This window comes from Platalea leucorodia (assembly GCF_965183815.1).
Source record: "Platalea leucorodia genome assembly, chromosome: 6".
NCBI lineage: Eukaryota > Metazoa > Chordata > Aves > Pelecaniformes > Threskiornithidae > Platalea > Platalea leucorodia.
The window spans coordinates 37,907,449-37,922,172 of NC_138828.1; the positions used below are offsets into that span (position 1 = coordinate 37,907,449).

The following is a 14,724-nucleotide window of genomic DNA, read 5'->3' on the forward strand; positions in this document are numbered from 1 at the left end:
TGTTTGCATTGAAAAATGAAGCCCTAATAAGGACACCCAAAGCAGACAATACTGGAGGGGAAGGGCTTTTAGGATTTGGGGAATGTTGAATGATGAAGCATGCATAAGGCTGCATTAATAGTCTGTCAAATGATAAGGATTTTTTAAACTGCTTGTCTTAGCTTGCTTGCTCAAGTGATTCAGTCTTTAGGCCTTTAGCAGGATCTTGCAGTCAAACTTTTATGCCTGGGTGAATCCAGTTGCAGCTCTTACGCAATGTATCGCCACAGAAGGACACAGCAAGTGAGCTGTCTTTCTAACACATCTTTTCTGTGCAGTAGGATCCAAATCATTGGATTAATTGTACCCCATGTTAGTAGCGCTCTATAGTATGTTAAAAAGGCAAAAGCTGATTGTTGATTCAGTTACTTTGAGTGATATTTTTGGTGTTACTGATAACTAAATTTTGTTGAAACCGCTGAACTTTAGGTTTGATTTCCTTTTCCTCCAGCACACTGTCAGCCCTGAAGTGTCTCAGAATTTCTCAGCAAAAGCAATAAAAGCTCCCCCCCCAATATGGTGATTACTCATGACTACAGAGAAAAAGCTAATTTGTTTGGTTGGTTTTTAAATCCCGAAAACTTCATAAGAATGCCACTTCACATTTATGTGATATGAAAGAGTTGCAAAGCTCTGAAAAGCATAATCCTGAAACAGCTTAGAGAACACACGTGGTGCAGGTCATTTGAAGTTGGGTTTGTTTTGTTTTTTTTTTAAATAGAGCAAGCAAGTGCTGTAAAATCTTTCTTTTTGGGAAGGAGATTACACACCTTAACAGCTAATGGCTCGTGTGATCTTCAGGATAGCTTATTGCTGTGTGTTTACACAGACTTAGGAGCAGATGTTAATCAAGTATATCTGAAATTGGCTCAGATTTCAGAGCTTACTTCACCCCTTAATGCTGTGAGTACCATTCAGTGACAGTGCAGAGTGCAATCTACCTAGACCTGAAAAAGGAGGTTTCAGCTGTGGAAGCTGTATATAACAATCTTTCATGGATTTTTCTGTTGATAGTATATACTTTACTTGATGAAGCTGTCAGTTGTATTTTGATTACTCTCACAAAAAAACCGAAAAAGTTTGGCATCATGACCTAGAGAAAAAGATTAAATCATGAAAACTTGGAGTAGTTCACATGAACAGCTGCACCTCTTAAAAAGCATTTCCATCAGGAATTCCAGCAACTTTTCAGTGAATGCTTCCACTTAGTGTGTTGCTGAAGCAAATGTTTCTTTGTTTTGAAAAAAAAAAAAACCCCTATCTGTGTAAAAGTGCACATTGCCTTCTAAGGGAAGATGATGGATTTTCATGGTTAAATATGTCCCCTTTTCAGGTTCCTCAGCATCACCCAAATCATCTGTTATATCTCCTAGCAGTGCAGCAGCTAGCAGACTGGCTGGACAAGGTTGTGATTTAATTATTCCCACAGGTATCATAGCACTGAATGGATAACGCCCTTGTCTCTGCTGACACTGTACTAACTCCTCCATGTCTCTAATAATTTGATTTACTGTTAGTTGGAAATATAACTTAAGGGGTTTTTTTGGTGGCTCTCATTTCTGGCTTTTAACAGTTCACAAAGTAACCTCTGCTTTCCTTTCTGTATGCTGCTTTTTGCTCTATAAAATTTAAAAAACAATTACCAAATATTAATAATAACAAACAGTAGCTAAAATGGGAGTAACCAAAATTTTTATTGAGGTTAAAGCTGAAACTTTTGGCATTTTTTGCCAAAATGGTCACATATTCCAGTAGAAGAGAATATGAGGTGGCCATTAGGAATTCACAACACCCAAACTAGGCTTTGCCACTTGACTCATTTTGTGCCTGTGGGCAAATTACTTAACATCTTTGTCTGTTTCCTCCTATATAAAAGGAGAAAATCTATTCAGTTACCTCATAAGGGTGTTGAGAGGATTAATTACTTAATGTTTGCACAGCATTTTGAAGACGTAAAGAACATAGTAGAGCTTGATGCTAAAGGAGTATCTTGAGGCATCTGCATAGATTTTTTTCCAAACTCTTATTTGCATAAATAACCTGGCAAGGCTAAGGTGACTGCAAGCAGCAATCGGGATTAGAGGCAGGAGTAGTCAAAATTGTACGTGAATAAATAAAAATGTTGCTTAAAAAGTGGTAGTGATACGCAGTTCTTACTATTTAGGACACTAGGAACTATTTGTGCAAAATTAAAACTTAGAATCCACGTGATATCCTGTACTAGCTTGACAGTGCTGAGTACTGGCAATTAATGTGTGATGATTGGCCCCAGATATTTTAATTTGTTGCTTTAAATCTTGGCTTTCTTGCTGTTTTTATACTGGTGGTTTGTAGAATTAATTATTCCTAATACAATGAGCTAATAAAGCTGAAATAAATTAGTTAAATATTGGCTGAACACATCTTCTGGAAAGGATGACGTGCATTGGAAAAGATAAAAAAATCTGTTTTGAAATTTGTTAGTTTGTACTCTGACAACAGTTTTTATATGCCGATAATTTTCATTTAATGGTCTGCAGGTTGTAAACAGACTTTTAGATTGGCTAAATCCAAGAGGATGTTCAACTGTTGGAATTTTAAAGCATAGCTTAAGTAATAAACATGTCTCAAAAGCTGTTTTAGTGTTGGTTAGTAAAACTCCATGCATTCAGGTAAGCTTTATTCAGCCTATTACTACATGAAATACTGAGATATGTACATGCTTTATATCAGTTTTAAAATAATTCTTTCTTTCTGGAATTGATTTTGAAAATCTGCATATTCGTCTTCTTACTGTCACCTTGCTCTGCTTTTGCATGTGCAGTTGCACAAATCTTCTATACCTGCTTTTAATCCCTTAAAATGAAAAACCCAAGGCCTTGAAGATTTGCTTTGTGTCTGACATAGGGGGCAGAGCTCAGCACAAGAGTGGACCTGTTGTGTTAGCAGATGAAGTAAAGAATCCAGCAATGGAGAAATTGGAACTGGTGAGAAAGTGGAGCCTAAACACTTATAAGGTATGCAGACGTATACTTGTGTGTATGTATCTATTCTAGAAAAGAGTTTGCTCCTAGATTGAACTAAAGCTTTCAAAGTGTTGTACTAGTATATGAAAGTAATCTGTTGTTGTAGTGAGCATAAGCAAGAATGCATAGTGAAGGCTTAGTTTTCTTCCAAGTGTAGAAGTTCTTTGTAAGCCTCTTTAAATCCCTGGTTTTAAGTGGAAAATCTTTCATAGGTATTATTGATTTAACAAGGTAAAGGATGTTCCATTTTTAATGTCCCCTTCAACATACAGAATGTACAGATTTCAGTACTAATGCTTGTAATTAAATCTTTTTGCTATCTTTGAGTTGATTGCTGATACAAAAAAATTGTAGCTGATGAGAAAAAGTCAGGCCCATCCACAAGCTCCATACTTATTAATTGCTATTCTGATGGTTTTATTCTGTCTTGGCTGATTGTTTTTTCTTAGTGTTGGAATTGTTGCTTCGATTCATGTGTGTTTTACTCTTATATGGCCCTTCTTTGTGATCATTTGGGATTTGATGAAATTAAAATAATAACAAAAGAATAAAGAAAAGGTGCTTAAAGCACATCAGTTTGCCAGAAGTGACTCTCACTAAAAAGCCATCAGATAAGGAATGATTGTCAGGGAATACGTTACTATCAGGAGTTTTAAACAAAGACCATTTTTGAAAAATAGCTTTTTGTTATTCCTGCAACTTAAATGACAAAGGTGTGGACAGGTGGGTTGTGCATCAGTGGGATCTACATCAAACCATGAAGAAAAGAAGAATCTGTGGAAAAAACTTCCCTTGTAAAACGCAGATCTGAATCCCTCCAGTGTTCTTAAGTCCAGATAAGGACTTCCTCCCCCGTGAGGATGAGAAGCAGGGATGGAGGCGTTCTACCCACTAGTAAATGCTTATGCGGTTCTTTGTGTTAGAATCGGAAGTTTGCATCTTTTTTATGTCTAATTAAATGGCTTTTAGAATTTCTACTTTTCTTGTAATCTAAATTTTGTAGCAACTGCAGAAATCTGTCAGCTACTTCTGGAGCGTGCTGTGGTCCAGTCAGAATACATGGTATTCAGCTGAAGCTGTTCTTTAAAGTTCTCTGTTTAAGAAACATTGACTCTTGATATTGAATCTACTATACCACAACTAAATAGGAGAGGACTTGACCTTATTCTCTCTTTTTGGTGCCTTAATCTGGAAAACAAAACAAATCCTCATGTCCCAATCACGGAATGATTGCAAACCCACTTATGTGAAGGAAAAGCCAGAGGGCTAGTGAAAAATGCTGGGAAAAGTGGTCTCAGATCCTTGTTTAGAACTTTATTTCTTTGGTAGTAGTCTTTGCAAAGTCTGGATTTTTAGATTTCTTTCTTGGCTTAAACCTCTCCCTTCCTGAAATCCAGAAATCCCACCAGTTATAGCATAGCAAACAAAGAATAGCACTTTCAGAAAACCAAATGAATCTGTTTTCTTGAAATCTATAAGCTTGAAGTTGTTTCCCAAATATGCCTAAGGAGATAGGTCAGTTATGATCTTTCTAGAGTCCCATACTGACTTCTTGTATGGCTTTTTTTGAGGAATAGGATTGTTCAGAGAGAGCTTATGGATTCCTTCCGAGTTGAGGGAGCATTATGCAAATGTCCCTAGAGATGCCATACATTTGAAAACACTTTATATGTAGGCTACATACAAAAAGCATATTTAATTTGATTAAGGACAGTATTTCAGTTTGTGGACATACTGGCTTGCTTTGGTTCCCATTAGGAAGGTCGTGGGAAGAACTCTCCTCCTTATCTCGTAATAGCTGACTGAGCATAGGTTAGAAGATGCAGAAATAAAGGGCTGGAGTAAATGGTTGGTGGAGGGAAGTCAGCAGTTGAACCCTTCTGAGCTGAAAGCCATGCTACTCAGTGTACCAGACATTAATCTGCAAGTGGAGTTAGTGGTGGAACTTGCTGTTAGGAAGTTCTTTAGGAATCTGACATGAGTAGTTCCTCTGTCACAGTGTCTGTATCAGGAGTTGCGAAATCTAAATTATTGGATACGTTCAGAAGTCATGCCCATCTGTGAAGAGATGATTAAGTATGCCTTCATGTATTTTGAGTACGTTGCTTTTTGTCCTGTGTGCATTTTTGTGAATGAGAGACAATTACTTTTGTTATCTCCCACTTTTGTTTCTGTTTTAAGAAACTGTTTCCACTGGAAAGTCACAGGAGGTTAAAGCTGCTCTTCTGTCTAGCCTAACCGTGAATTTTCATAGACTGTATTTAACTTTTTCCCATAATTTGTAACTTGATACGATTATTCTGTTGCCTTTGCAACTACTGTCCCTCTTCACTCTCTCCAATCTTACTCTCCCTAGTAATCATGAGTTAGCATCAAAAGAAGATGCCCTTCTTTCTGTAACCTAGTGGCAAGAGCGTTTTCTGTTCTTTCCCCTTCCCCTGCCTCCCACTTTGGATATCAAAGGCATTTTCAGTTTAGCAAAAAGACATGGGCACAAGAAAGTTGTGAGAGTTCTTGACTTTCAGCAATTTTAATAAAAAGCTTATCTTTTTGTTTTTCATACAACTTCTTAAGCTTTGAGGAAAGAAACCCCCAATATACCTCTTTTACAAGCCTCTCTTTAATACTGGCCTACTAGTGGAACATTTATTTCTGAGACATCTCCAGTAACGTCTCTGCTCATCTTTTAACATATGTGATTTAAAATGTATTTCTCTTAAATGTGTTTTGGTGTTTTTTTTTTTTTCTTTGAGAGAGTTGCTTTTCTTAAACTTTGCCTTGTGTGACTTCTTATTGAGGAGCGTGGTCTTATTCAGGACAGTGTTCTTTAGAGATACTCTTTTAGAATAGAGCAAAATGGAATTAATGTGTGTATTTTTCTCTGTTTGCTAGTGAGAATATATAGCAACGTGTGTGTCTGTACTAGTCCGCTTAGAACCAGGGTAAATCAAAATAGATAAGTGCATCTTCTTTCTCAATTATTCTTGTTCAGTCTCAGTGTTCAACTTCAGCTACATCTCAGTTTAGCAAAGTATGCAGTGTAAGTCTTTCCAGTTGCTAGTTTTTCCTCACTTGTCACTGCTGACATTTTTTAGGTGTTCTGCTGTAACTTCTGAGGCAAATACTCCTTGGTTGAAAATAATTCCTTCCTTTGTAATTTATTCTTGCTTCCAAAAAATGTTGCCTTCCATGATTCAGATTTTTCTCTTGCATTTCCATAGCAGGGGGTGTGTGTGTCTCGGCTTTTTTGGAAAATAGGCAAATTTTGTCCATCAATTCACTAGTTCCTAGTGAAATGCTTATTTATTCTCTGACCACGCTCATTGTTAAGCTGTATTTTGCGATTTCTGTTGCAGACTTTGGTAGTAAAGTTATATTCTGGGTTGATATGATTTGTTATGCTCTCCCAAATTTCTGATTCTTGACAGACAAATGTCTCCTAGATTAGCTGTGCTCTTTCTTGTTAATTGGTTGAATCTAATGAAGTACCCCAAATAGTCTGTACCTTCTAATCTAAAGCTTATGAGCTATGACTGACTCGTTCTGCTTGATCGTTCTTGAGTCTTTCCTATGTTTGCCTATTAAATTTAGAAAGGACATAAAAGTTCTATCAGGTTAAATGTGTATCTCCTTTGGACGTAAGTAAAGACTGGATTAAACTAAAGTCCTTGAATTTGGAAACCCTGGGAAATCCAGTGCTGTAATGTGTTTGGGGAATGTGATATAAGATAGGCTTGGGCATTATTTCACCTAACAAAATAGCAGCTTTGCACTTAGGTTAAGTCCCTTCAGAGTAGTTGTGGCCTTGACTACTAACTTCGTTTCCTTGTAATTCTGTTTCTAGCGGTAATTCTTCATATGTGTAGCTTGGTTCTCTCTTCACCTCTTGGGACCACAGATTAACTCCAAGTAACTTACTGTAACAGTAAATAATTCCTGCTTTCCTTAAAGAAATTGCGTGGCTTTGCTACACATCTGCTTTGCAAATGGATTCTCCTATGTCTCAGTCAAGGCAAACCCAAATGTGCGTCTTGGGAGGCTCACTGCCAAGCTGGGCTCAAATCTCTGGCAGAGAAGGTGTCACAGATAAGTGGAATGTGGTAGCAGCCTGAGCTGTCACAGCCATCGGCTGGGCGAAAGCGTCTACAGCCTTGTAACAGCGCGTTTTCTGCTCACTGTGTTAGTGAACTGCAAATCTGTTAAGAATTTGTCTTGTGACAGAAAAGAAATAGTAAGTCTTTCTCAGACAAGCAGCTCCATTTTATAGCATTATGTGTAAATAATGAGAAATGCATTTTAATAGTTTTACATATTTCTCAGTAGGAGTTCCCAGTTTCCCAGTCAGCTTTAAAAAACATGCTGAAAACCACCTCCTTACCTGCTCCATAAATAAACCCCAAAAATAACATTTTTGGAAAACATAACATGGATGATGTAGAATTGGGTGGTTGGTAGGCAAAGCCCAAAAGATCACTAACTAGATATTTTTATGCAGAACTAGTGATACTCCCATTAACTGACTATAATGCAGTGGGCTAAATTGCTTCTTTTAACTTAATGAGATTCACCAAACCTAAAAAGAGATAAGAGTTCTTTTACTTGAGAAACAATTAGTTATGCTCTTGATTTGTTAACTTGAATATTCATCTTAGTAGGAGTTGAGACTTGTCCAACTGTTCTTGCTGAGTCCTGATAAACTTCTAAAGAGTGTGTTGTTTTTTCAGTTTGTTGTGCAAACTTATATTGGGAGGGGTGATTGTGAAAGAATTGTGTGTAATTATATGTCCCTTGAAGCTGAAAATGGGTGTATGCTGTGTTGTCTTGAATATACTTGATTCTTTATAATTTAAATTTTTTTTCCCCAGTGTACACGTCAGATCATCTCTGAAAAATTGGGTCGTGGCTCAAGAACAGTAGATCTGGAACTAGAAGCTCAGATAGATATATTGAGAGATAACAAAAAAAAATACGAAAATATCTTGAAACTGGCACAGACGCTGTCCACACAACTCTTCCAGATGGTACATACCCAAAGGCAACTTGGAGATGCATTTGCTGACCTGAGTTTGAAATCATTGGAACTTCATGTAAGACTTTTATAGTGTTAAAAAATAAAATGGCAGAGATGAAGATAAGCCTAATTGACTCATGCAGGGTATATAGTAATTAGCAGCTATTTTTCTAAACATTGTAGTTAACAATATATTATATGCTCTTTGTGTTAAAAGCATATGTAATTAACTTAAAACTATAGGAAATCATTGAAGTTACTGTAGTTCGTTATTGTTTCTTAAATGTTTGCCTTTAGTTAATGGTTGGACTCAAGAACTGACAACTTTGTATAGCAAATGCATTTTACTATTCATTTTGCTTCTAATGAAATCAAAGTGTTGTAGAGCGTTGCATCATTTCAGGTACAGGATGTCTTTGGGGAATATGCCTGGGAGTAAGTAGAATAGGGCACATTACTTGTGCACATTGCATGTGAGTAAATTATTTTTCTGTAGCATATTCAAGCACTGAGATTTCATCTCAAAGTCCTTTTTTTATCAGAATTTTGCTACTAATAGGACTAATCTATATTCTTATGTTGTTTGGAGTTTCTGAGCAAGAGAGGCAATCTGTAGATATCTGCATTTGGGTTGTTATGATTCCTTGGTTTAGAAGTTTATGTGACACCGGCACTTCTTGTTGCCGATAATAAAACTGTCTGCTGTAAGGAGAGAGAAGGTAGATGTTGTGTATAAAACATAGTAGCTGGCTTACTTCTACATTGATTGTTCTGTAATTCTGAAGTTAAAGCAATTTGCTACTGATCCTTTGGAAAACCAGTATTAAGGGGCTTAATGATTCCTTGAAACATAGCTGCTAAAACAGCCTAAATTACCTTTGTGATTATTAAACTTAAAGCCTCCGTTTGTGTTTTCACTTTTCATGATTGTCTATTCCCGCTGAGTTTTAAGGGAGGAGGTGGAGTTCATGCTTGCACAGAGGAACCTTAACTGATAGCTAGCTGAAAAAATTTGAGACTCCTGCGCTGGAGTACAGCAGTTTTTAATATTATAGTCTGACAGATGAAAATCTGTGGAAGTAGAGCACTTCTAGCAGCTAAGAAATTAAATAATCTGCTAAAAGTAGTTCTTAATAATCAGTTTACTCTTGACACAAATATGGGCATGTGGTTTGTGGCAGAAATTAGTGATGGTTATCAAGTATGTGCTGAAGCTGGATGTTTCTTCTGAAACTTGGATTAAATCTGGCGTCATGCTCTTGTTTAATGAATGTTTGGTTTTTGTTTTTTGTTTTTTTTTTTCCACGAATAGCTTGTAACTTCTAATGGGAATACTGTTCTTCCAGGTTCTTTCAGCATCTTGTACTAGTCTTGGAATTTGTTTCAGTCATTCATCTCGTGTGTAGATTATTGAATGGGGCTGTTGATGCAAATCAAATAAAGGTTTCTGCTGCTGTAATAAAAGTTATCTAACCTTTGCCTCTTGGAGACTTGCCTGATGTTTGTCTCTTTCCTCTTTGTGTTTCCCCTCTGTTTAATCTGTACTGTATTACCATCTGTAGCCTGGCCTGTTCTTCTTGGATGTCTGGGTAGCATTGTTGCCTCTAAAACTTGTACAAGACTAAAAGTAAAGTTTCTGAACAGTTAGTCTTTAATGTTTAACGTGATAACGGTATATAAGTTTAAAAAAACCAAACCCCACACCACTTCTTAAGGTAATATTTCTTATTTTATACATGACAACAAAAGGAGATCTCGATGAGGCATCTGCAGAGGTATTATTTAACGTGAATGTTTTGCTGTTTCTCTTTTGGATGCAAAGATAACTCCTGGTTCCAGGCTCATGTGCCTCTAATTATATGGACAGCTGAATTCCAATTTTAATTGACCTGTGCATAGAGCATGAACTGAGTGCAAACTCTTGATACAGAAAGGATTTCCTGTCTGTTTCGTAAGAGGTATCCGCAGAGGTCATGGAGAAAACTCCAAAGTTTTTGTATGACACTGTATGAACCAGTAGAAGGACGGTTTTGGTGGCTAGCATGTTTCTTAGTGCTGCGGACCCCTGCAGTCCCATCCTTCTTACCCCCCTCCTTTGAACTGGTGGTGTTGCTCGTTTGGGCCTGCGGTGATCGGGGTCAGAGGACCAGCTGGAAAGCTAATTGCAGTCTTGCCTGCAGGAGGGAAAAGAGATGGGACTAAACACTGCTGAAAGGGGCAGTCGTACTGCTGATGCCTCTGCCTCTATGCCCCTACTTCTTCCCTGTGCTACTGCTTGTGTTGCTGTGTAGCTGGCAATGTTAGAGCAAAACCAGCTGAAAAAGACTATTTTTTTGATTTCAGCAAGATCTGTAGCGATTTGGCTGACTGCTTTTGCCACCCAAGCAGCGGTGAAAAGCAAAGGCGAAGGGTCTTTAGCGGTGTTTACAGGGCTTAGCTCATGAAAACTTGCCCTAAGCTCTCCTCCTTTTTTCTTCTCCTTCAAATTGCTCACTTCCACTGCCCTTCCTTTTCTAGAGGATTCTTCCCTTACCATTGCCCATTACCCTTACCCTCGTGAAGTCCTGAACGCTAACATGAAATATCATTTGGCTTTGGTGTGCGTGTTCTAGACAGATGAAAAGACACTGGGAGAATACGGCACTTCTGAGTCAGTTGTTGGCCGCGTGCAAGCCTAAAAAGACCAAGTTCCAAATATGAACCTAGTGTGTTTTACAGCCATTACAACCAGAGATTATACTCTTTTGTGAGAACTCCCATCTGCAGAATATGAAGATGCCATATGGATGACATAAATATAATAATTAGACTTGTTTGGCATCCATGCGTTAGGAAAATCTTTGCAGCCTTGGTCAGAGCTTACACTGCTGTTAACAAAGAGACATGAACAAACATGTATCCAAATGTGCCTTGGAAATAATTTCGCCCTTATCCCTTTAAAATTTATGGCTGAGCTACATTATAACTTTTATTTGCTATCCATTATAATGCTCTGCTCTTCAGTTATTTACAGACTATTAAACTGTAATAGATGTTGGGGTTTTTTGCAGTGCTCTTTTCCAGAATGTAAGAATAAAACTTAATAGCTAATTAATGCTGTGTGCCCTTGTGAATTTAGTTATATTACTGTATTTAATGTAGTGGTGTCTCTGTTGGTATTAAAGCATTACCTAGACAACCACATGAGAGATGCTGGATTAAAATTCTGCTGAGTGACAATGTAAAGATTACATTAGCGCTTACTTTCAAGCAACATTCAAGACTTCCGAGCGCAGAAAAATCACATTACAAAATAGGATTTAACATCACACGTGGTGACAAAATTGTAAACCATGTTTTACTGATGTTAGAGAGATTTCATAAAAACTGTGAGCTGAATATTGTATTGAAATCATCTGTTTAATCATAACCATACCCAAACAGAAGTGACAGAACTTCCACATTTGTGTGTTTCTGTTTTTTTTATATAGTTACTGATGAATGTTATGATTTTAAATGATCTACAGTTTTGTTTTCTCTGCTTTTTGTTTATAGGAGGAGTTTGGCTACAATGCAGATACGCAGAAACTTCTAGCTAAAAATGGAGAAACTCTTCTTGGGGCTATTAACTTTTTTATTGCCAGTGTGAATACATTGGTGAATAAAACAATTGAGGATACATTATTGACTGTGAAACAGTATGAAAGTGCCAGGTAGCTATTTCATGTCTAGCTATTTTCATTACAAACTAATCTTCAGGAAACAGACTTTGTATCAGCTTAGTCCTTGTGTTTGAGTGACTAACCTGTCAGAAAAATCCCTTATAACACAACTCTCATATAATTAGGATTTACAGTTAACTGCCTCATTGCCCATATCTTCAAATGTTTTGTAAACGTTCTGTTTTACTTGTTAGCTCTATATCCAAGAGTAACTATAGCTATTTTTTCCTGCCTGCTAGATTAAAGTGGCTTTCTATGCAGTGTAATAGTGCAAGATATTAATCCTTTTATTTAGCTACATTGTAATATGTGAAATAATTTCTTTGACTGGAAAACATTAAATCTTGTGCTTCTGTTGATGGACAATATGTGCAATTCACATTTCAATCTTTATGCAGAAGTTGTAGGCTAGGTTGGAAAGGGGAAAATAAAAGAGAAATTTTTTAGTGAGTGAATAATACCTAGCAGTAGATAATGGGTTTCCTGCCCTGGAAAAGGTAACTTTTGGATACGGCATAGTACTATAAAGCCAGGTTCCCGTCTCCTGCCGGGGTTTGGACTTGTGGTCCTTTCTGATGCTTGGTTCCATTTTGACTTTCTTTCACTTAATAGGATAAAGTATGCTTCTTTTAATTTGCCAAAGGATGTAGTTTGTGCATATTATTTTTGTGACTTTTTTTTATTTAGGTCAAAAATGGCAAACTGCTTGAGTTTTGAAGATCTTTCCCTCCCCTTTTTTTTGATTGTTCTGTTCTAATGCTTTATTTATAAGCGAAATAGTAAGTTATTGTTTAGATATTTAGGTACGCTTTCAAAAGGCATGAAAGGCAGAATTAATCTGCGTGTAAAGTATTGATTTATTTTTTACATTAAAGTATTAAAAAATCGGTTCACACATTTTCCAGGTACCCCTTGAAAATTTATACAAAATACATCTGCTAAGATTGTTCTTGCCAGTCATTTTCAATATATGGCTCTTCCCTCCTGAAATACCTTTGTTACTTTCCCTTTCTGTTCATTAAAGACATCAAGTATTTTGCCGTTTTAATAAGGCAAATAATTTACAAAGGTTAAAATATTATTAAATCACTTAAATGGCCAGTCTATAATTTTGCAACATGAAAATAGGTTACATTTATTTCTGTACCTCTTCTACCCTGTCCCCAGTTGCACTTCAGTGTTCATCTGTTCCCTTCTATCAAGTCTGTATTGGTTTGTTTCCTTTTTGGAATGAAGTAATAAATTATTTAAATAAAGCCTGATTCATAGTGGCAGTGAGAATCAGAAAGAGCCCTGTGGATATTGTAACTCCTTTTACCTCTGAAAATGTATTTTATTTTGGAGCAGTTATACCAACTGAAAAGTTGTTTTTTATAACCAGTTTGTAATCCTGACTTGTTTCCATTTTTTTTTGTCTGTTTGCGAGAAAGCAGATTTGAAAAGCCAGAAATAGGTTCGTTTGTTCCATTAAAATTGGCATCTATCAGACGCTGTTATGCTAGGTTCTGTTATTTGAAAGCTACAAAGCAGTATGGAAGGAAGAGGGAGGCTTTGGGCAGGGCTGCCCGTGACCCTGGAGTGATTTCTGGGCTTTACCTGGTCAGGCGCTAGATGGCTGTGAACAAAGGAGCACATGTGGCATAAGAGGAGGAAGAAAAAAGTTAGAGGTTGTTGCTACATTTGTCTCATCCACTTGCAATAATATTTTAAAATATAAAAATAGTTTATCTGGCAAGGATCCAGTGTTGGGTAGACTTGTATTTAACACTGGAAAGCAGAAGATTAATTTAGCGATACAATCTTTCAACTACTAACATTCTATAGGTGCTTTTCCCACTTATAAATGCGATATGTTGATGAATAGAAAGCTTAACTTAAATAAACTTTCTTGAAAAAAAAAATTACTTAATGTTTTTGAAGACAAAACTGAATATTCAAACTTACTTCTGTATAAAAAAATACTTTTAAGACATTTTGATTTTTTCCATTAAAATGAGAAAGAAGGTATGACTGCTTCATCTCTATTCATGTAATAAAATAGTACAGTCTAATATGGAAGGATATCAAGGAGGTTTATAACTTTTTTAATTAACAGTGGTATATGAAGACTAGCTGGCTCAATTAAAACGTTGTCAGGTATCTGCAGGCAAGAGCCTATACCATAGCGTCAGTTCTGGTTTTGCTAGCAGTATCCAGGATAGATAATTTGGAGAGAACAAGAGTAAATTAGAAAATACTTTTCATCTGTCTTATCTAGAAGTGGGATATATACCTTTGGTGCAGAGTTAGGTTAAATACTTACCCAGCTGTTAGTCTTAACCTTCTGTCTTTCTCTTCCCTTATCTCCTTCAGTGGTGGTATTGATCCACAGAGTCTGACTTCCCTAGGAAAATAAGACAGGCCCTCAGTAGGGTATAAATAATGCATCATCATCTTGCAGCCTGTTTATCCATAGGGCAGACAAGTTCTCGCAGAACTATTTGTGGAGGAACTATAAAGCTGTTCCGATTAATGCCCACAGAGAAGCCTAGAGCATGCTGAAAAAGCCTAGGGATAGAGTTCGGTAGAAGTGAGCCGTTGCTCAAATGTCTGCTTAAAGGAGATGTCCTCATGCTCTTGGTGCTTCTCTCGCTCTTGACGCAAACTCTTCACTGAACTGATGCAACAGCATAAGAATAACCTGAAAAAAAAAAATTACTCGCTTTATCTGGGTTAATAAGCTGAGATGTCCCAGGAAAGGCTCTGACCACTGAAGCCAGCATAAGACAGAGGGTTGGGAGCTTGTGGCTGAGACAGGAACAGAAGAGGGAGGGTGCTTGTTGAGGCAGCTTTATACAGTGTGCTTATGGGTGGTTTTGCTTGATGAATAGGAGGAGGGGGGGAGAAAACTTGCCTGGGTTTTTTATTTTTTCCATACTTCACTGTTTTGTTAATCTTCTATTGTATTTGGCCTTATATGTGAGGTCTG

At 37.0% G+C, this 14,724-nt stretch overlaps 1 protein-coding gene across 12 annotated transcripts in view; it reads left to right on the forward strand.

The window, feature by feature from the left end:
• ARFIP1 (ARF interacting protein 1) overlaps positions 1 to 14,724 on the forward strand; it is a gene marked incomplete at its 5' end in the record, with an annotated part of 58,279 nt that overhangs the window by 34,509 nt on the left and 9,046 nt on the right. For 9 of the 12 annotated variants that reach the window (XM_082315494.1, XM_082315493.1, XM_082315499.1 and 6 more), the window contains 4 exons: positions 1,373 to 1,468; positions 2,926 to 3,035; positions 7,910 to 8,131; positions 11,590 to 11,747. In XM_082315494.1, coding sequence (XP_082171620.1) covers positions 1,373 to 1,468; positions 2,926 to 3,035; positions 7,910 to 8,131; positions 11,590 to 11,747 — 586 coding nt within the window. The remainder of the gene's footprint in view (positions 1 to 1,372; positions 1,469 to 2,925; positions 3,036 to 7,909; positions 8,132 to 11,589; positions 11,748 to 14,724) is intronic. The other 3 variants (XM_082315489.1, XM_082315490.1, XM_082315496.1) reach the window with 2 other exon arrangements.